Source organism: Mobula hypostoma, chromosome 20, assembly GCF_963921235.1.
Source record: "Mobula hypostoma chromosome 20, sMobHyp1.1, whole genome shotgun sequence".
NCBI classification, from domain to species: domain Eukaryota; kingdom Metazoa; phylum Chordata; class Chondrichthyes; order Myliobatiformes; family Myliobatidae; genus Mobula; species Mobula hypostoma.
This window is the reverse complement of record NC_086116.1, coordinates 57423305-57440663: the sequence shown is the minus strand read 5'-3', so window position 1 is coordinate 57440663 and position 17359 is coordinate 57423305. Positions and strand designations below refer to the sequence as shown.

General features: G+C 45.3%; 1 protein-coding gene across 1 annotated transcript in view; it reads right to left on the bottom strand.

Annotated features, from left to right (window-relative positions):
* Positions 1-7065: 7065 nt before the first annotated feature.
* tspan33a (tetraspanin 33a) overlaps positions 7066-17359 on the bottom strand; it is a 49786-nt gene continuing 39492 nt past the window's right edge. Inside the window, exons 6-8 of the mRNA XM_063072994.1 lie at positions 16993-17118; positions 15071-15232; positions 7066-8358 (exon numbers count right to left, since the gene is read on the bottom strand). Of these exons, the coding sequence (XP_062929064.1) occupies positions 8257-8358; positions 15071-15232; positions 16993-17118 (390 nt within the window). The 3' untranslated portion in view covers positions 7066-8256. The remainder of the gene's footprint in view (positions 8359-15070; positions 15233-16992; positions 17119-17359) is intronic.

Sequence of the window (17359 nt, the reverse complement as noted above, 5' to 3'; positions counted from 1 at the left end):
AAAGCTGTTGAAAAAGATTCTTAGAGATAGGATCTATAGGCATTTAGAGAATCATGGTCTGATCAGGGACAGTCAGCATGGCTTTGTGAAGGGCAAATCATGTCTAACAAGCCTGATAGAGTTCTTTGAGGAGGTGACCAGGCATATAGATGAGGCTAGTGCAGTGGATGTGATCTATATGGATTTTAGTAAGGCATTTGACAAGGTTCCACACGGTAGGCTTATTCAGAAAGTTAGAAGGCATGGGATCCAGGGAAGTTTGGCCAGGTGGATTCAGAATTGGCTTGCCTGCAGAAGGCAGAGGGTGGTGGTGGAGGGAGTACATTCAGATTGGAGGATTGTGACTAGTGGTGTGACACAAGGATCTGTTCTGGGACCTCTACTTTTTGTGATTTTTATTAATGACCTGGATGTGGGGGTAGAAGGGTGGGTTGGCAAGTTTGCAGACGACACAAAGGTTGGTGGTGTTGTAGATAGTGTAGAGGATTGCAGAGAGACATTGATAGGATGCAGGAGTGGGCTGAGAAGTGGCAGATGGAGTTCAACCCGGAGAAGTGTGAGGTGGTACACTTTGGAAGGACAAACTCCAAGGCAGAGTACAAAGTAAATGGCAGGATACTTGGTAGTGTGGAGGAGCAGAGGGATCTCGGGGTACATGTCCACAGATCCCTGAAAGTTGCCTCACAGGTGGATAGGGTAGTTAAGAAAGCTTATGGGGTGTTAGCTTTCATAAGTCAAGGGATAGAGTTTAAGAGTCGTGATGTAATGATGCAGCTCTATAAAACTCTGGTTAGGCCACACTTGGAGTACTGTGTCCAGTTCTGGTCACCTCACTATAGGAAGGATGTGGAAGCATTGGAAAGGGTACAGAGGAGATTTACCAGGATGCTGCCTGGTTTAGAGAGTACGCATTATGATCAGAGATTAAGGGAGCTAGGGCTTTACTCTTTGGAGAGAAGGAGGATGAGAGGAGACATGATAGAGGTGTACAAGATAATAAGAGGAATAGATAGGGTGGATAGCCAGCGCCTCTTAGCCAGGGCACCACTGCTCAATACAAGAGGACATGGCTTTAAGGTAAGGGGTGGGAAGTTCAAGGGGGATATTAGAGGAAGGTTTTTTACTCAGAGAGTGGTTAGTGTGTGGAATGCACTGCCTGAGTCAGTGGTGGAGGCAGATACACTAGTTAAGTTTAAGAGACTACTAGACAGGTATATGGAGGAATTTAAGGTGGGGGCTTATATGGGAGGCAGGGTTTGAGGGTCGGCACAACATTGTGGGCCGAAGGGCCTGCACTGTGCTGTACTATTCTATTTTCTATGTTCTCGCTCCTCAGTCACCCAGGTACCTGTCTCCTGCAACTTAGGGGTGACTACCTCCCTGTAGCTGCTATCTGCTATCTCTTCATTCACCCATATGAGCAAAATGTCATCGAGGTGCGGCTCCAGTTCCATAACATGGTCTCTAATGAGCTGAAGCTCAATGCACTGGTAGTCTCCCATGGTTCCCATATCTTATACAAGAACATACCACTAAGCCTAGATCCATTCTCACTGTACTAGTTATGTACTAATGGACCAAGAAAGAGAAAGAAAAAACTTATTAGAAGCTTACTTGGAATCTCCACCTATTCTCATCTAAGCCTGTTGAGCCAATGCACGACCGCTCTAACACTGACCGCTCCCAAAACAGCTGCTCCTCCAATATCTCCAATAGGCATACTACATCATCCATATGCCAACACTAGACTTTTAAAACAGACAGTATTTGAAGCTCTGTTCCAGAGATTGATTACCAGGTGCACAGAGGAAACAGTTCAAGGACATTCTTATTTTCCAACTGTGTCAACATCCCCACCTGGCTCATGAATGCGCAAAGTGGAAAAGGAGCATTTGGGATGACACTGGGAAATGAGCCCATTCTTTCCAATGACATGGAAGCCACTAATCCATCCACTGCCTGATGCCCAGCTCCGTCCCCAAGCAACTCATTTGTCATAGAGACTGCAGTCCCACCTTGAAACTCACAGATTAGGGGAGAAAGTTAATGATCCTGTCCCCAGAGGACATTCTAAGAAGGTGCTCTGAGGAAGTGTGTCAGCAATTAGCTAACTACATTCAGCTCTCCTCCTGTCCCACCAAACCATGGCCAAAGCAACTTAGCAGCCAACCCTAGGGACAATGCAATCTCCTCATTCCAGATACCAGTCTGTCCTTAAACCGAATTTTACACCAGATCATGAGCTATTTGGACAGGTGATCAGAACGCGATTGAAGATACGGGTTTTAGGAATTGACTTGAAGTATAGAGACAACGATGTAGAGCACAAAAATCAGTAATGGATCAAAGGAAGTTGGAAATGTGAGGAGGTCTATTCATGGATGGATGGATGAAGTTACAGAAACAAAGAGGAATGAGGACATGGACAAAATTAAAAGAGGAAGAATTTTCTTGGATTGATTGAATGTAGATCAGAGGACAAGGGATGTTCAGGACCTTTGGTGTTCATCAAGACACAGGCAGCAGAAATTCTGAGCCAGTCCTTTCTCCATTTTCTCCTCACTGTATTGGGAGTTAAGATTCATGAAGTGAGCCTGAGCCTCAAGAATCTCAGTCACATAGATCCCTCGATCTATCCAGTACGTGTCACCCTGATAACCTGGGGCATTCCCATTATAAATCGATAAGGTCCATTATTTGCATTGAACAGTTCCTAAAACAGAAGCTATCCGGTTCATAGAAATGTAGAAAGATGCACAGAAGGTTGCCATTTGATCCATCACACCTGTGTCAACTTTCTGTATCCCACTTCAAAGTAAATTATATTATCAGCATACATATATGTCACCACATACAATCTCAGCAAATCTATAGACTAGTAACTGTAACAAAATCAGTGAAAGATCAACCAGAGTGCAGAAGACAACAAACTGTGCAATTGCAAATATAAATGAATAGCAATAAATGCTGAGAACATGATAAAAAGTCCTTAAAGTGAGATCATTGGCTGTGGTTACATATCAATGGATGGGTAAGTGAGCGTAGTTAGCCTCTTTTGTTCAAGAGCCTGATGGCTGAGGTGTAGTAACTGCTCTTGAACCGGATGGTGCGAGTCCTGAGGCTCTTATTCCTTTTGCCTGACAGCGGCAGCGAGAAAAGAGCCTGGCCTGGGTGGTGAAGATCTCTAATGATGGATACTGCTTTCCTACGACAGAGTTTCATGCTCGATGGTTGGGAGGGTTTCACCCGTGATGTACTGGGCCGAATCTACTAACATCCCCCATCTCCTTTTCCTTTTTTCTTTAAACTTTCCTCTCTCTTCCTCCACCCACTGTAGGTTATCAGTCTACAGTATCACACAACATAGAAAAATATCCAGACCTCATCTGCTGACTCTTTTACCTCATATTAAACCTTCCAGTTTATTTTCATCAACTTGAAAGCCTTTGTTAAGACTCCCTGAAGACACTCCTAAACCCATGTTGTTCTAGATTAGGCATAACCAGAACTTAATGAAAGAAACAGTATTACTTGGTAAGCAATAACTCTCCTGCTAACCAGGATAAGCTTGGTGATGTCTTCTGTTAGAGTTGGGATGTAATGTTGAAATTGTATAGGGCATTGGTAAGACCAAATTTGGAGTATTGTGTACAGTCCTGGTCACCGAATTATAGGAAAGATGTCAATAAAATTGAGAGAGTACAGAGGAGGTTTAATAAAATGTTGCCTGGGTTTCATCTCCTAAGTTACAGAGAAAGGTTGAACAAGTTGGGTCTTTATTCTTTGGAGTGTAGAAGGTTGAGAGGGGACTTGATAGAGGTGTTTAAAATTATGAGGGGGATAGATAGAGTTGATGTGGATAGGCTTTTTCCATTGAGAGTGGGGGAGATTCAAACAAGAGGACATGAGTTGAGAGTTAAAGGGCAAAAGTTTAGGGGTAACATGAGGGGGAACTTCTTTACTCAGAGAGTGGTAGCTGTGTGGAACGAGCTTCCAGCAGAAGTGGTTGAGGCAGGTTCGATGTTGCCATTTAAAGTTAATTTGGATAGATATATGGACAGGAAGGGAATGGAGGGTTATGGACCGAGTGCAGGTCGGTGGGACTAGGTGAGAGTAGGAGTTCAGCACGGACTAGAAGGGCCAAGATGGCCTGTTTCCATGCTGTAATTGTTATATGGTTATATAGATGGGTCAGTACAGAGCCGAGTGCACAGGGGAGTGCAGACCATCACCAAAGTTTCACCAGGAGGGGAAAACAGACACGTTCCGGCTGAGTTACACATCCCACCTGTCCCTTCTGTGAAGGAGTTTGTGGACCCTGTTTGCCTCTGCACCCCCAGAAACTGAGCTGAAGGAAGTCATCTTGAATCTCAGGAAATTGCATAGGAAGCAGCAGCAGCTAAATACAATCACACCCAGGAACCCTTCGGATTGGACCTGGAATTTTCAATAACTTGTAAAGTTTCCAGGGAGTTTGGACTCCCACCACAAGCAGAAAGGTCCCCAAAGATTCTGCTTTTCATCTGGCAGTTCCCCTGTACACTCTGAACACCCACAACACATGGGAGGCAGGAGAGAAGATTCCCCATGTTCTGTACTTGTACATTTAGCAGGTATGAAAAATGTTTGTTTTAATTGTGCTTCATGCATTCTATCCCTCATATTAGGGTAAAGAATGGAGTTGCATTACATCAACACAATCATTCTACTACAGGGATTGGGTGGTAATGTAATATGTGGGCCCAGGCCAGGCCTGGCCCTGTTTACTTTGCTTCATTCTGGAGGAAACCAGTTGCCAGCTGCACTTACCTCATCCAATTTGACTCCAGTTAGGTGAAGGAATCAGATGTTGGCAACTATAACTGGTAGCCTATGCTCTCACTCATTTTCTGCTATTGTACCCGCAGATTACAACACGGATATATCCTGGGGGAATGCAGAAGTGGAGATGTGAAATCTCATCTTCACGGGCAGTATAAAAAATATGATTGCCATTTCTGTCAGCTCCAGCTCAGAAGGTTACGCTTAGTCGAAAAGAAATTGCAATTGGTAGCATTCATTCACTGTTGGTTCTTGTTATTCCTTTCCTCACCCCGTGGTGCATCAGGAGATAAACTTGCCATTTCTTTAGCATTTTGTCTGTTTATTTTTTTTAATGAGGTCAAGTTGCCAGCTCAATGCTCAAACCAGCATGGATGGAAAGTGTGTGAGGAGCCGGCCAGATTCGAACCCAGCACCACTCGCCTCGAAGTCCGGTGCTGATGCCACTACGCCACTAGCCGGCTACTCAGTCAAGGCTTAGCGTAGCAAATTCTGAGCTATTTTAAGCAAGGCTTTAAAACTAATTAATGTATACAAGCTGGCCTGAAAATAATTTATATTTTAACATTCCAGGAAAGAGCTTGGAGGTAAAGTTACCACCTCCACAAGGAAATGGAACTGTAAATCACACCTCAGAATATCTACTCACACTTGGATTTGCCGAGATTATTTACCCAACATTCCAATAACCTCGTTTGCCAGTCAATGGAGGTACTATATAATTAGTCTAAGGATTAGCGGAGAGTAAACACTTCTCAGTACCAAAACACCACTGGCAAAAATACACTTGTGGGGGTGGCAGACTTCCATAGCCAGGGGAGATGATTTACTGCGTTGTAATTCTATCACGTTGCCTTCCTGACAAGGTTGGTGGGCGCGGAACTCTGCACTGACGTCAATGGGGGACTGCACACTTGTTGCCTGCTGCCACCCCACCCCCCTCATCTCCCCATGTATAAGATTGTTCAGTGTCTGGAGAAGCAGTTCCAGCTTTCTCTCTCTCTCACTCCCGCGCCCCCCCCCCCCAAATAGGGGAGCAAACAGGGAGGGAAGAGCCAAGACTAAAACATTTTAGGGCAGGACTCTGAATTCAAGCTGACAGCAATAAACAAGTGGAGCACTCGTCTGCTGGGAGTGCCGGCCTTGGCAAGTCTTTGGGACCACACACAGACAGCGCCTCCACCCTCAAAGCAGCCCCGGAGTCCCTGTGCAGACAGGCAGACTTGTTGTATATTTAATTGCAAGTTCATCTCCTGAAATATCCATCATGGAAAAAGAAGCACATTTAAACAAGAGCTTGTTTGAAAAATTTTGTGGTGCTTGGAGCAGCCTGCCAACAGATAAACAGAGGACTGTTTTTAAATATGTGGGAAGCCGGGGCCTGGCTGATCTTTGACCTCCCACCCAGCCTTTCAGCTTTTCATCTGGTTATCAACGCAACAATCACCTTTGTTCCCAACACTCTCCAGCAACAATTGGTTGAGAGAGGGCTACCATCTCAAAACTAGCAGTGGGTGGAGATATGTTACTGTGTCATCACTTTAGGAATGATATGGATTTTTTCTAAAAGAGGACTCTAATTTATAAACAAGGATGGGCTCCCCTCTCCGAATTTTAAACTCTCCACTTTCAACAAAAGACTTCTTTATTTACTTGGAGATACATGACGTTAACAGGCCCCTCCAGCCCAACAAGCCCATGCTGCTCATTTACACCTCTGTGACCAATTAACATACTAACCCACAAGTAAACTCCTTACAGTGGTGGAACTGAATTCAGGTCAGTGGCGTTGTAATATTGTTACGCTAACCACTACGCTACCGTATGTTCCCACGTCAGCTTCTGACCAGGAAACAGCTAACAGGGCTGTCCACATACCCGGGGCAGGGGGAGCTACTGTTCAATGGCTGTCCCAGCCCTTCATTGCTTCTCCTAACTCAGGTAGGTTTTGTTAATGACCCTGCCCATACCTCCCGCACCCCCCCCCCCCCCAACGCCTCAATCTGCTCTAGGCCTTTTGGTATCTCCTCACACGAGCTTGGACAGTGGAGCTGACCTTCGATATCCACCTGATTTCCCTACAGTCTGTGGCTGGGGGGACGGTATCTGGGAAGGCATTACCCATCATCCCTTTAAAATGAACCAAGGCCCAGGGATAATCGTGGGACCTGGTGTCACAGCCCGTGACCTGCTTACAGAATCATTTGTAGAACAAATTTGCTGAAAAACACTTCACCACAGGTCAATGTTATTTTTATTAAAAGACAAAAAATATCATTTACCAAAAAATTTACATTAGACATTAAGATTATATCCCAACATGTGCACATACATATTAACAAGACTCTTCAATGCATCAACTGTATCTCACGAAGTACTTTCCTCTCTACAGTTGGAGGATGGCCAGGAAGCACAATGGCCTTGAACCAAACCACCTTTGATCGGTAGCTCTTGAGCGACAACACACAGACAGAGAAAATGCTGGAGCAAGTCTGCAAGTTAGGCAGCAACTATGGAGCGATATAATCAGTAAACATTTTGGCCCAAGACCTTTCATCATACATCCTGACGAAGCCCGAAACATTGACGGCTCGTTTCCCTTCACAGATGCTGATGACTAGCTGAGTTCCTCCAGCACCTGCAGATAATTTGTGTCTTTGATGGGTAGATTTTACTTACCTAGAAATACATTGCAGAACAGGCCCTCCCAAACCTCTGAGCCTCACTGCCCAGTAGTCCTGACAACCCTGATTTAACCCGAACCCAATCACCGGACAATCTTCAATGATCATTAATCTTTGGACTGTGGGCGGAAACCGGGGCACCCATGCGTTCCGCAGGGGGGACGTACAAACTCCTTATAGAGGATGCTGGGATTGAACTCTGAAATTCAACACCACTAGCTGTAATAGCGTTGCACTAACTGCTACACTACCATGGCTGGGAATTCCGCCACTGTTCCCATCCACCAACAGGACAGTAGAAGAGAGCAACACTAATGAACAGGTTAATAGGAACAGATGACTGACTGCAACAAGCAATGGGCACTGATAAACCCAACTGTAACAGATGAAAGTTCACCAAGAACTGAACGAGAAGAGAATTACGACTGTATCGCAGTTAGATGGGACGCCGCGCTTCATACTCGGAGCAGAGAGACACCAGCACAGAACACCATGTATTGCAAAACAGGCAGGTTTATCTCACAGTGATATTGCAGGATGGGATGGGATGGGATGGGACGATCCATTTAAAACCGAGTGCAAAGCATCTGCACGTCCAGTGGACAAAACACATGGAACCCACTGAGAACAGAGCGGCAATCCGTCGATCCCGATGGACCGCAGTCTTGTCTGAGCAATTATATTCATCCAAACGAAGGGCCGCTCGGGGCCAGCAAACTCTCTCCACTCTGAGGGGACGGAGGAGGTGTGCTCAGTACCATGGGTCCGCTCTGTGCTGGCTGTTGTACTTCTGGAGCTCAATCTGATCTTTGATCTGATTGATGAGGATCTGGGAGAGGAGAATTCCCACCAGCTGGAAGCAGCAGCCAAGGAGAGAAGAAAAATAAACAGATGAGCACCCAGTCTCTCCCAACATGAGCAATACCCAGAGTCTCTTCGTAGAGTCCGCACCACTCAGAGCACCTTGGCTGTGACTCACTCCTACCCACAAGGCCGTTGTATGGATCCAAATCCCAAGAACATTATCTATTTATTTATCGAGCTGTAGCGCAGAATATGGTCTTCTGCCTCTTTGATCGTGCCGTCCAGTAATCCCCAATTTAACCCTAGCCTAATCACAACACATAATGAACAATTAACCTACTAACCGGTACGTCTTTGGATTGTGGGAGGAAATCAGAGCACTCGGAGAAAACTATGGGGAGGATGTACAGGTTCCTCACAGATGACATTGGAATTGTACTCTGAACTCCGAGGATCTGATCTGTAATAGTGTCACACTAATCACTACGTTATAACAGGGTGCAATAATATTTGTCGTGATGGGGGATTTTAATTTCCCCAATATTGATTGGCATCTCCCTAGAGCGAGAGGTTCAGATGGGGTGGAGTTTGTTAGGTGTGTCCAAGAAGGCTTCTTGACACAATATGTAGATAAGCCTACAAGAGGAGAGGCTGTACTTGATCTGGTATTGGGAAATGAACCTGGGTCAGGTGTCAGGTCTCTCAGTGGGAGAGCATTTTGGAGACAGTGATCACAATTCTATCTCCTTTGAAGAGGGATAGGAACATACAAGTCAGGAAAGCCTTTAATTGGCAGAAGGGGAAATATGAAGTTATCAGGCAGGAACTTGAAAGTATAAATTGGGAGCAGACGTTCTCAGGGAAATGTACAGTAGATATATGGCAAATGTGGCAGGGGATATTTGCGTGGAGTTCTGCATAGGTACATTCCAATGAGACAGGGAAAGGATGGGAGGATACAGGAACCGTGGAATACAAAAGCTGTAATAAATCTAGTCAAGAAGAAAAGAAAGGCTTACGAAAGGTTCAAAAAACTAGGTAATGATAGAGATCTAGAAAATTATAAGGCTAGCAGGAAGGAGTTTAAGAATGAAATTAGGAGAGTCAGAAGGGGCCATGAGAAGGCCTTGGTGAGCAGGATTAAGGAAAACCTCAAGACGTTCTACAAGTATGTGAAGAGCAAGAGGATAAAATGTGAGAGAATAGAACAAATCAAGTGTGACAGTGGAAAGTGTGTATGGAACCGGAGGAGGTAGCAGAGGTACTTAATGAATACTTTGCTTCAGTATTCACTATGGAAAAGAATCTTGGCGTTTGTAGGGATGACTTACAGTGGATTGAAAAGCATGTGCATATAGACATAAGAAAGAGGAAGTGCTGGAGCTTTTGGAAAGCATCAAGTTGGATAAGTGACCAGGACCGGACGAGATATACCCCAGGCTACTGTGGGAGGTGAGGGAGGAGATTGCTGAGCCTCTGGCAATGATCTTTGCATCATCAATGGGGACAGGAGAGGTTCCCAAGGATTGGAGGGTTGCAGATGTTGTTCCCTTATTCAAGAAAGGGAGTAGAGATAGCCCAGGAAATTATAGACCAGTGCATCTTACTTCAGTGGTCGGTAAGTTGATGGAGAAGATCCTGAGAGGCAGGATTCATGAACATTTGGAGAGGCATAATATGATTAGGAATAGTCAGCATGGCTTTGTCAAAGGCAGATCGTGCCTTATGAGCCTGATTGAATTTTTTGAGGATGTGACTAAACACATTGATGAAGGAAGAGCAATAGATGTAGTGTATGTGGATTTCAGCAAGGCATATGATAAGGTGCCCCATGCAAGGCTTATTGAGAAAGTAAGGAGGCATGGGATCCAAAGGGACATTGCTTTGTGGATCCAGAATTGGCTTGCCCACTGAAGGCAAAGAGTGGTTGTAGATGGGTCATATTCTGCATGGAGGTCAGTGACCAGTGGTGTGCCTCAGGGATCTGTTCTGGGACCCTTACTCTTCGTGATTTTCATAAATGACCTGGATGAGGAAGTGCAGTGATGGGTTAGTAAATTTGCCGATGACACAAAGGTTGGGGGTATTGTGGATAGTGTGGAGGGCTGTCAGAAGTTACAGCAGGGAAAGTGGCAGATGGAGTTCAATCCAGATAAGTGTGAGGTGGTTCATTTTGGTAGGTCAAATATGATGGCAGAATATAGTATTAATGGTAAGACTTTTGGCAGTGTGGAAGGTCAGAGGGATCTTGGGGTCCAAGCCCATAGGACACTCAAAGCTGCTGCGCAGGTAGACTGTGTGGTTAAGAAGGCATACGGTGTATTGGCCTTCATCAACCATGCATTGAGTTCAAGAGGTGAGAAGTAATGTTGAAGCTATATAGGATCCTGGTCAGATCCCACTTGGAGTACTGTGCTCAGTTCTGGTCACCTCACTGCAGGAAGGACGTGGAAACCATAGAAAGGGTGCAGAGGAGATTTGCAAGGATGTTGCCTAGATTGGGGAGTATGCCTTATGAGAATAGGTTGAGTGAACTCGGCCTTTTCTCCTTGGAGCGACGGAGGATGAGAGGTGACCTGATAGAGGTGTATAAGATGATGAGAGGCATTGATCGTGTGGATAGTCAGAGGCTTTTCCCCAGGGCTGAAATGGCTAACACGAGAGGGCACAGTTTTAAGGTGCTTGGAAGTAGGTACAGAGGAGATGTCAGGGGTAAGTTTTTTACACAGAGAGTGGTGAGTGTGTGGAATGGGCTGCCGGAAATGGTGGTGGAGGTGGATACAACAGGGTCTTTTAAGAGACTCCTGAATAGGTACATGGAGCTTAGAAAAATAGAGGGCAATGGTAACCCTAGGTAATTTCTAAAGCAAGTAGATGTTTGGCACAGCATTGTGGGCCGAAGGGCCTGTATTGTGCTGTTGGTTTTCTGTGTTTCTATGTTGTCATGGTGCCCTCTGTTCTCCTAGCTGTGGCAATGCCAGGGCGCTTACTTTAAACCCAAGCTCTGCTTGAACCCCTGAGTGGTACAATTTTGTGTAGCAGAAGTTCTCACTGGTGTCTTGGCCAGTATTTAATTATTTATCCAATAACACTCTCCTAGTTGCTGTTTTCAGGACCTTGCTGGATATAACTCAGGTGCCAAATTTTTCATATTGCACAACAACTGACCATTTTATAAGCTCTCGATTATAAAGCTGTTTGAGACATTGCAAGTTGAAAGATGCTTTATAAATGACAAGTAATGTATTGTTAAAGAATAACCTCGAAGAGGACCACAACCTTGGCGTTGGGTTTGGAGGCTTGCATGCCTCATTGACCTGGAGAGCTATGTTGGCCAGAATCAGGGCTTTGTGCTTTGACTCTCGGTAGGGTCATCCATACCAAACAGGTCAAAGGGTAGAGGCCAGATTCAAAGTGGTCTACCGGTCCTCCGGGTTCGGGGTTCAGCTCAGGGCTAACCACCCTAACCAGTCAAAAAAAAAAACTGTTATGGAAACAGCAAAGAAGACTCCTTCTCCATCCGTGTGCAACAGTATAGACAGACAGAGATGGAGAACCTTCATTGTGCCCTAAACGCCAGCGACCTAAAGGGCAGTAAGATCTTTCAATATGAAAGATCTAAAGTTTATTCATCACGTACATCCAAACATACAGTGAAATGCATCATTTGCGTCAACAACCACACAACACCTAGATGTAACACACATAAAAGTTGCTGGTGAACGCAGCAGGCCAGGCAGCATCTCTAGGAAGAGGTACAGTCGACGTTTCAGGCCCAGACCCTTCGTCAGGACTAACTGAAGGAAGAGTTGGTAAGAGATTTGAAAGTGGGAGGGGGAGGGGGAGATCCAAAATGATAGGAGAAGACAGGAGGGGGAGGGATAGAGCCGAGAGCTGGACAGTTGATTGGCAAAAGGGATATGAGAGGATCATGGGACAGGAGGTCCGGGAAGAAAGAAAGGGGGAGGGGGGAAAACCCAAAGGATGGGCAAGGGGTATAGTCAGAGGGACAGAGGGAGAAAAGGAGAGAGAGAAAAAGAAAGTGTGTATAAAAATAAATAACAGATGGGGTACGAGGGGGAGTGGGGCATTAGCGGAAGTTAGAGAAGTCAATGTTCATGCCATCAGGTTGGAGGCTACCCAGACGGAATATAAGGTGTTGTTCCTCCAACCTGAGTGTGGTTTCATCTTGACGGTAGAGGAGGCCGTGGATAGACATATCAGAATGGGAATGGGACGTGGAATTAAAATGTGTGACCACTGGGAGACCCTGCTTTCTCTGCTGGGTCCAGCCTGCAAGTGTCACAATAACTCATTAACCGCAACTCTTAATCGTACGTATTCGGTACGTGAGGGGAATCTAGAGCACCTGGCGAAAACCCACTCAGTCATGGGGAGAACGTACAAACTCCTCACAGACTCCACTTGATGATCAATTACACTGAAAGCTGCTACACTGCTGTGCCATCCCTGGCACTGTTGTCTTTCCAGCCTCGCTATAGACGGCCAATTCCTTACGGAGGGCTGCTGGGTAATTTCCTGTTCATTCTACACACATCACTGCTACTGAACTATCGGGATTACATTGCTTTTCTTCACCTACCCACACTCGCACTCTGACCCCTACACCAAATTTGCTGCTTTTAAGCAACTAATGCCACCCCAACCCCAGCCGGCAGTGGGGATGGAGAGGCTGGCAGGGGTGTGAGAGAGTGAAGGAGAGGTAAGCCGCTAGTCCCAAGAAAGCAAAGCGCCCACGATGAGGAACCTGAACAGCAAATTTGCTTTGAAAATACTCCACCACACGATTAATGTTGACTTTCTGGAGAGACCAAAATACTTCATTTAATAAATGTCGTAAGGAAAGGCTTCCCAATTAAGAATTGAGGTAAGTTTTGAGGACTTTACTTCCACAAACTAAGCTTGTGGTCTTGACTTTAGACAAAACTTAATCACTCAGTTATATGGTAATAACCCTAAAATTGCATTTCAAAAATTCTGTATTCAAAATGTTCCTTCATAATGATGAAACCCCAGAATAATATCATCCATGACCATTGCTTTGGATAGGTGGATCTTGCACAAAGACTATGGACCAATTGTATTTATTTAAGAGGTTATACAAGTCGGTGATGTTACCTGGAGGGTGGGAGAAGGTTCCAGAAATAAAATTGGATCAGCAAGAACATGGATAACAATGGACGACTACGAATGTAGTGGTGTTATCTGCCATCACCAATTTGCTCTTGACTATAGACACTGAAGGTGATGCACTTGCCCCAACATTTTTGTAACACCCTGAAAAAGGCTTCACTGTTAACGTAACGGTCCGGCTGTAGAAGCAGTGTTTGGGTTATGGTTAGTGATAATGGGTGCTTTGGAATGTGAACCATCCAATCAGGGAAGCAGGTTTTATTGTGTGTCTGACACCGGTGTGAGCTGAGCTCTTTGTTCGGCGGGAAATGAAGAGAGAAGATGGTGGAAAGAACCTGTTGTAGGATTTGACCCGGTGAGGGACTGTGATTTGATGGAGCAAGTGGAGGTCTTCTGAGGATCAGTGAACATGACTTTTGGAAGAGTTTAGATTCAAATTGTGCACATTTGACTGTTTAATTATAAAGGGACTTTTTTGCTTTTTTCTTTCTTTTCATTACTAGCCCTTTCATTATGTCAACATTCATAAATATAATTTCTTTAATCGTATGCATTGTGCTGTCTGTTATTTTGTAACAGGGTAGCAAATTACACAGCATCCACACAAACCGGGGTTTGGAGTGGGAGAGCAGTCCCAATCTCACTGACTTGGTGGGACCGGAGTGTGTATGCCCAAGTAAACCGGATTTAACTTTGTTTTTAATTAACACAAGTACCAGTCCCACTCCCATCAGAGAGGAGGCTAACTAGCATCCACGCCAGGACCACCAGACTCAAAAACAGTTACATTTCTCAAGCAGTAAGACCGATCAACACTCCCACCCACTAACGCTCCCCTCTGCACCCTCAGCCACCACTACTTTATCATTTCCTGTCCGAGTCACCTTAAGTACAGACATGCCTGAGCCTAGAGTCACTTTACGGACATTTTATATATATATATAAAAAAACTATCTCATGTATTTGTATTTATTGTGTTTTTATTATTCTGTCCTTTGTCTTTTGTGTTCTTTTTGTACTACGTCAGATCCTGAGTAAATCAGGGATTGTTGAACAGTTCCTATTCTGCACTCCATCTCAGTAAATAAAAATAAATTATTTTGTTCTCCTTTGCATTTATGAACTGGAAATCACATTAAACAATCTGGAATCTTTTGTTAAACGATAACAACTGAGAAGAAAAACGTAGAACTGAACCAAACAAAAAACAGGCCTTAAGTTTAGAATTTTGTGTGAGGTAGGGAGGGGTGATCTGAGGAATTTTTTTTGATAAATGGAGCTGGTTACAGAAAATTATGGAACACTCAGAGGGCTGACAGGATGGAGAGAGAGGAGAAGAAAGAAAATGTTTCTTCTGATAGCTTTTAACAGGAGATAGTGATCTGGAAATTCATGGTGGGCCTATCAGGGATGAACGGAAGAACCCAACCTCAATATGCAGGGCAGTGGAAATATGGAGCATTCCCCCCCCCCCAAAACCCTAGGGAAAATATTACTGCTATTTTTAAAGGAAAGGGGATCAAGGCAGAGAAATAGAACTGAACACAAAGGGCCATGATCTAAGAGTGGTGGAATGGCCTGCTGAGATTGACAGGCAAGGCACTGACCTGTGGGATGGCAAGGCCCAGGGCCACCCCTCCCAACAGGAAGAGGTTGCTATGGATCCAGTTGACCAGCTTGTCGATACACCCATTGGTGTAGATAAATTCCTCTGCTGCCAGGTACTCCAGGTCCTGCATGCCCTGTCCACACATGGTATTGATCACCTTCTGCAGTGAATACAGAAAGAAACGGGTCAGTGACAAGATAGCCAGTCTACCAAGGGAGAAGGCAAGCTCCCACCCCCCATCTCAGACACAGTGTAATGATGAAATCACTCTCCTCCCACTCCTGTACTCGACTGTGTTCAAAGATTAACTTTATTTGTCGTGTGTACATCGAAACATACAGAGAAGCAAGAAAGACACCACAGTCTAAAATGAAAACTCACGGCCACGGAGTTGAAGCTGGCAGCAGAATGGATCAACACCTTGCTGACCTCAGGAATCAAGATTTAAAAGATTAAAGATTAAACAGTAGCGCTTTTTTTTCCCAGATCTACATCAAAACATACAGCGGAAAGTGTAATTTGTGTCAATGACCAACCCAGTCCGAGGATGTGCTGGGGGCAGCCTGCGAGAGTCACTGAGCTTCCAGTCTTTCCCACAGCTTACCAACTCTAACCCAAACGTCTTTGGAATGAGGGAGGTCATGGTGAGAACGTGCAAACTGCTGGCACTTGTGAAGCTCTAACATGACTTGCCACACGTCAGCCCAGGCCTGGATGGTGCCAGGGTCTTTTTGTGGAGTGCATGAGAATTTTGGATGCCTAAATACTGGGTAAACAAGAAGCTGCTGTATTACGTCAGTGAGCTGAGCTGTTTTTAGGAACTGGCAGTGGGACTTGGGGACAGCACGGTGGTGTAGCGGTTAGTGTAACCCTGTTACTGCACCAGTGACCCTGGGTACAATTCCCACTGCTGTCTGAAAGAGTGTGCACCTTCTCCCCGTAACCACGTGGGTTTCCTCCGGGTGCTCTGGTTTTCTCCCACAGTCGAAAGGTGTACAGATCAGTGGGTTAACTGGTCACATGGGTACAATTGGGTGGTACGGGCTCCTTGGCCAAAGGACCTGTTACTGTGCCAAATCTCTGAATGAGAAATAAAGAAAGGTCAGAAGAGGTGATACTTTGGACTTCTAGCTAAGCTTGAAAGAAAGAACATTGCAGAGAATTGCACACGGGTATTTTGCAGAGAACATAACCCACCCAGTTATAAGCAGAGTGTCCTGCAGTGAAGTTTCTTTTGTGACCTATTGCACGCAGTGGTCACTTTATTAGGTACACCCGCTCATTAATGGAAATATCTCACCAGCCAATCAGCTCAGTGCATAAAAGCATGCGGACATGGTCAAGAGGGCCAGTTGTTATTCAGACCAAACATCAGGATGGGGAAGAAATGTGAACTAAGTGACTCTGACTGTGGAATGATTGTTGGTGCCAGATGGGGTGGTTTGAGTATCTCAGAAACTGCTGATCCCCTGGGATTATCACACACAATAGTCTCTAGAGTTTACACAGAATGGTGTGAAAAACAAAAAACATGCAGTGAGCAGCAGTTCTGTGGGTGAGAATGCCTTGTTCATGAGAGAGGTCAGAGGAGAATGGCCAGACTGGTTCAAGCTGACAGGAAGGCGACAGTAACCCAAATAACCACATGTGACTACAATGGTGTGTGGAAGAGCATCTCTGAACACACAATATGCTGAACCTAGAAGTGGACGGGCTACAGCAGCAGAAGGCACAGCGGGTTCCACTCTTGTGCTGATAAAGTGGTCACTGAGTGTGTATTATTGACAAGTCTATTCATGTTGATTGAGTATTTCATTTCTTCAAAATGGGCACCGGATTGCAGCCTCTAAGCTTGAAGAGATTATGCTGGAATGTAGCCTCTGCTTGCCCTACCAGAGAAGTTAGAGCTCGGTCACTCACCTCCTCGGAGCGCAGACAGCAGGAATAGGGTACAGAGCAGCGCTCCCGGCTCGGGTTCTCCAGGGTGCAATTAAAGTACATGTTGTGGCTCCAGTCCTTGTACGAAATGCCCCCACAGCAGCTGAACTGGCGGGAGGGAAAAAGAAGAGGAAACACGATACGAAGTCAGCACAAAAGCGGGAAGAACCTCAGACCCTGGCCCTTGGCCACGGATATCAGGACAGGGTGCACTCATTTGCCCAGCCTATCTCCGTGAAGGTGTGGACGTGTTTCACACTTTCCCTCACCTTACACGCACACAGCTTGGTTTCGCCCAGAGGAAAATAATCTGATTACTCACAGGCTCTCCACCCCCCCCCTTACACAG